This window comes from Salvelinus alpinus, chromosome 19, assembly GCF_045679555.1.
Source record: "Salvelinus alpinus chromosome 19, SLU_Salpinus.1, whole genome shotgun sequence".
NCBI classification, from domain to species: Eukaryota; Metazoa; Chordata; class Actinopteri; order Salmoniformes; family Salmonidae; genus Salvelinus; species Salvelinus alpinus.
The window spans coordinates 7,229,042-7,231,773 of record NC_092104.1 but is presented as its reverse complement, the minus strand read 5'-3'; the positions used below and the strand labels follow the sequence as shown (position 1 = coordinate 7,231,773).

The following is a 2,732-nucleotide window of genomic DNA, read 5'->3' as shown; positions in this document are numbered from 1 at the left end:
CCGTTTGCTGCCATATGACTAGTTTTACATTTGTCTCCAGAGATCATATGGTAACATAACGTAACGTAACGTAACGTAACATAACTAGCTCTTATCAATAGCTCTTATCAATGTTTAAATTACAGCGGATGGAGAACGGTGCTATTTCTGTCGTAAGAAAATCAAGTAGATGTTGTTCCACTTGGGACCGACAGGTTGCTGGACCTTATTCCTCATTTCGTTGTGTGTAAAGGTGGTGGAATAACGAGGGAATGAATAGGTCAGAATACGGCGTATCTCCAGACACACCTCTGCCACACCTCCATTAATGTGATCTCCACCCTGATAGGACAGCTGATAGAATAATAGCTGACTGAAACACGTGTTACCTACATTTAAGGTCAGAATACAGAGAGAAAAGTGCATAGAAAGATAAATTAAGTTCCATTTATAGGAGCAAAAGTCTGGTCTGAATCACCCCCAAGCCGAACACAGGAAAAATAGGACAAGTAGAACACAAAGTCAAGTCTGATGCAACTTTATTTAATTTGATAGAAAACATAAACAATCCAAAAATATATATACAGTATTTACACAAATGTCCGTTTTCATTTCCCATGGACAATTTTGATAACCTAAAAAATATATAAGTTGTTTACATTTTTGGCATGTCAAAATGAAAAAATATATGTACATACATGCTTTTTTATATACAATTGCATAAATGAAAAACGAACAACTCTGATAATTTAAGAAGATATAAAATTGTACGCTTCAACAGTGTAAACATATATGCAGTGTTCAGTGAAGACACTTGGTTTTTCCTCAGGAAAAGCTCTTTCAGATCGTTCTCTCCGTTCTGTTGTCAGTTCAAATTTTACTGCACACTCCTGAAAGGAAAAACAATCATTAATACATATATCATTAATACATACTTTATATCATTAATACAATTACTAATAAATACAGAGGGTGAAGGACAGAAAGATACCATTTAATGAACTGATGTACTGGTATAACGATGTACTGTTATAATTTACATTTACATTTAAGTCATTTAGCAGACGCTCTTATCCAGAGCGACTTACAAATTGGAAAGTTCATACATATTCATCCTGGTCCCCCCGTGGGGAATGAACCCACAACCCTGGCGTTGCAAGCGCCATGCTCTACCAACTGAGCCACTGTACTGATGCACTGATATACTTATATTATACTGATGTACTGATATAATACTGATATACTGATATAATACTGATATACTGATATAATACTGATATAATACTGATGTACTGATATAATACTGATGTACTGATATACTGATATAATACTGATGTACTGATATAATAATGATGTACTGATATACTGATGTGAGTATTGCTCTGTCGAGATAGATGCATATGGATCAGTTACTGTCTATTGAATTTGTAATGAAGTCTGCATATGTTGTCCTCACCTTTGGTTTTTCATTATTTTCTCAATGGTTTTCTTGGCAAATGGAGCCTTGGGATTCAGACACTTCTTCCCTTTTCCGTTCTTCAGAGTGACACTGAATATACATGGAGAGAGAGACTACTGTTAGAAGTTAGCCATCACAACTTTCCAACTGAGCATATAGAGAAATAATATTATCTTACTAGCAGGTGTAAGTACATCTCAATTAACAAATAAATAAATGGCTACATTAACCTTCATGTCCATCTATATACTAAGCTAGGCACAATATGCAATTATATCAATATAGGTCAGACAGACAGACAGACGGACAGACGGACAGACGGACAGGACAGACAGACGGACAGACGGACAGACGGACAGACAGGACAGACAGGACAGACAGACAGATTTCTTACATGATCTCTATGTTCCGGCAGGAGTGGCTGGAGGGGTACACCTCAAGCTTCTCAATGAGAAGAGGCTTAACGTGGTTCACCATTCCATTCAGACACAGGCACCGAGCTTTAGAATGACCCACCTGGCCTGGGGATGACAAGAAAAGGTTATGGTATGTTTGGTTATGGCGTTATTGCAGCTAAGAACTAAACTCTTCAGTCAGAAATCAAACCTAATATTTGACTACACTTTTCCCTGGCTTTGTAAGTCAATTCATATGCTACAGATTTCTAATCAAGACGTCAAAGATATTAGAAATATAATTCAAGATATTTCAGAGATGTTACCTTCAACATTGACCAGGAGCAGACAGGCCAGGAAGCTGATGAGAACCGTTGATGTCATCGTGTTGGTCATGGATACTGCTACTTCAGTTTCTTTAAGAGTCTGGATGGACAGCTCAGTCAAGTGATGGAAGTTGTGAACGGAGGAGAGAAGTGATGGAAGTTGTGAACGGAGGAGAGCTTGGCTTGTATTTATACTGAATTCCACCCCCTCTCTGGCAGTCATCCAATGAGAGTGGGAGGAAGAGAAAGAGGGAGAATTTCCCTTTTCCCTGCTTCTCCTTTCACAGTAGACATTTTGTTTCTTAGAAACACTGTCTGACAGGGAACCAGGAGGCATGTTGAATGCAGGGATAAACAGCCTCTCTGACAGGGAACCAGGAGGCATGTTGAATGGAGAGATTAACAGCCTCTCTGACAGGGAACCAGGAGGCATGTTGAATGGAGAGATAAACAGCCTCCCTGACAGGGAACCAGGAGGCATGTTGAATGGAGAGATAAACAGCCTCCCTGACAGGGAACCAGGAGGCATGTTGAATGGAGAGATAAACAGCCTCCCTGACAGGGAACCAGGAG

At 39.2% G+C, this 2,732-nt stretch overlaps 1 protein-coding gene across 1 annotated transcript; it reads right to left on the bottom strand.

Annotated features, from left to right (window-relative positions):
* Positions 1-501: 501 nt before the first annotated feature.
* LOC139545944 (C-X-C motif chemokine 11-1-like) lies at positions 502-2,317 on the bottom strand. The gene is made up of 4 exons (XM_071354215.1): positions 2,160-2,317; positions 1,833-1,959; positions 1,436-1,528; positions 502-869 (listed from the first exon to the last, which is right to left on the bottom strand). The coding sequence occupies exons 1-4, from the start codon at positions 2,227-2,229 to the stop codon at positions 857-859; spliced, it is 303 nt and encodes a 100-aa protein (XP_071210316.1). The 5' UTR covers positions 2,230-2,317; the 3' UTR covers positions 502-856.
* Between the last annotated feature and the right edge of the window lie 415 nt (positions 2,318-2,732).

What these genes read in the sequence shown, in the direction of transcription:
- LOC139545944 (XM_071354215.1), bottom strand. Translation starts at nt 2,229, where the DNA reads ATGACCAACACGATGACATCAACGGTTCTCATCAGCTTCCTGGCCTGT. An exon ending in GCTCCTGGTCAATGTTGAAG is followed by an intron (nt 1,960 to 2,159) that starts GTAACATCTCTG and finishes TGTCATCCCCAG; the next exon opens with GCCAGGTGGGTCATTCTAAA. An exon ending in TGCCGGAACATAGAGATCAT is followed by an intron (nt 1,529 to 1,832) that starts GTAAGAAATCTG and finishes ATGTATATTCAG; the next exon opens with TGTCACTCTGAAGAACGGAA.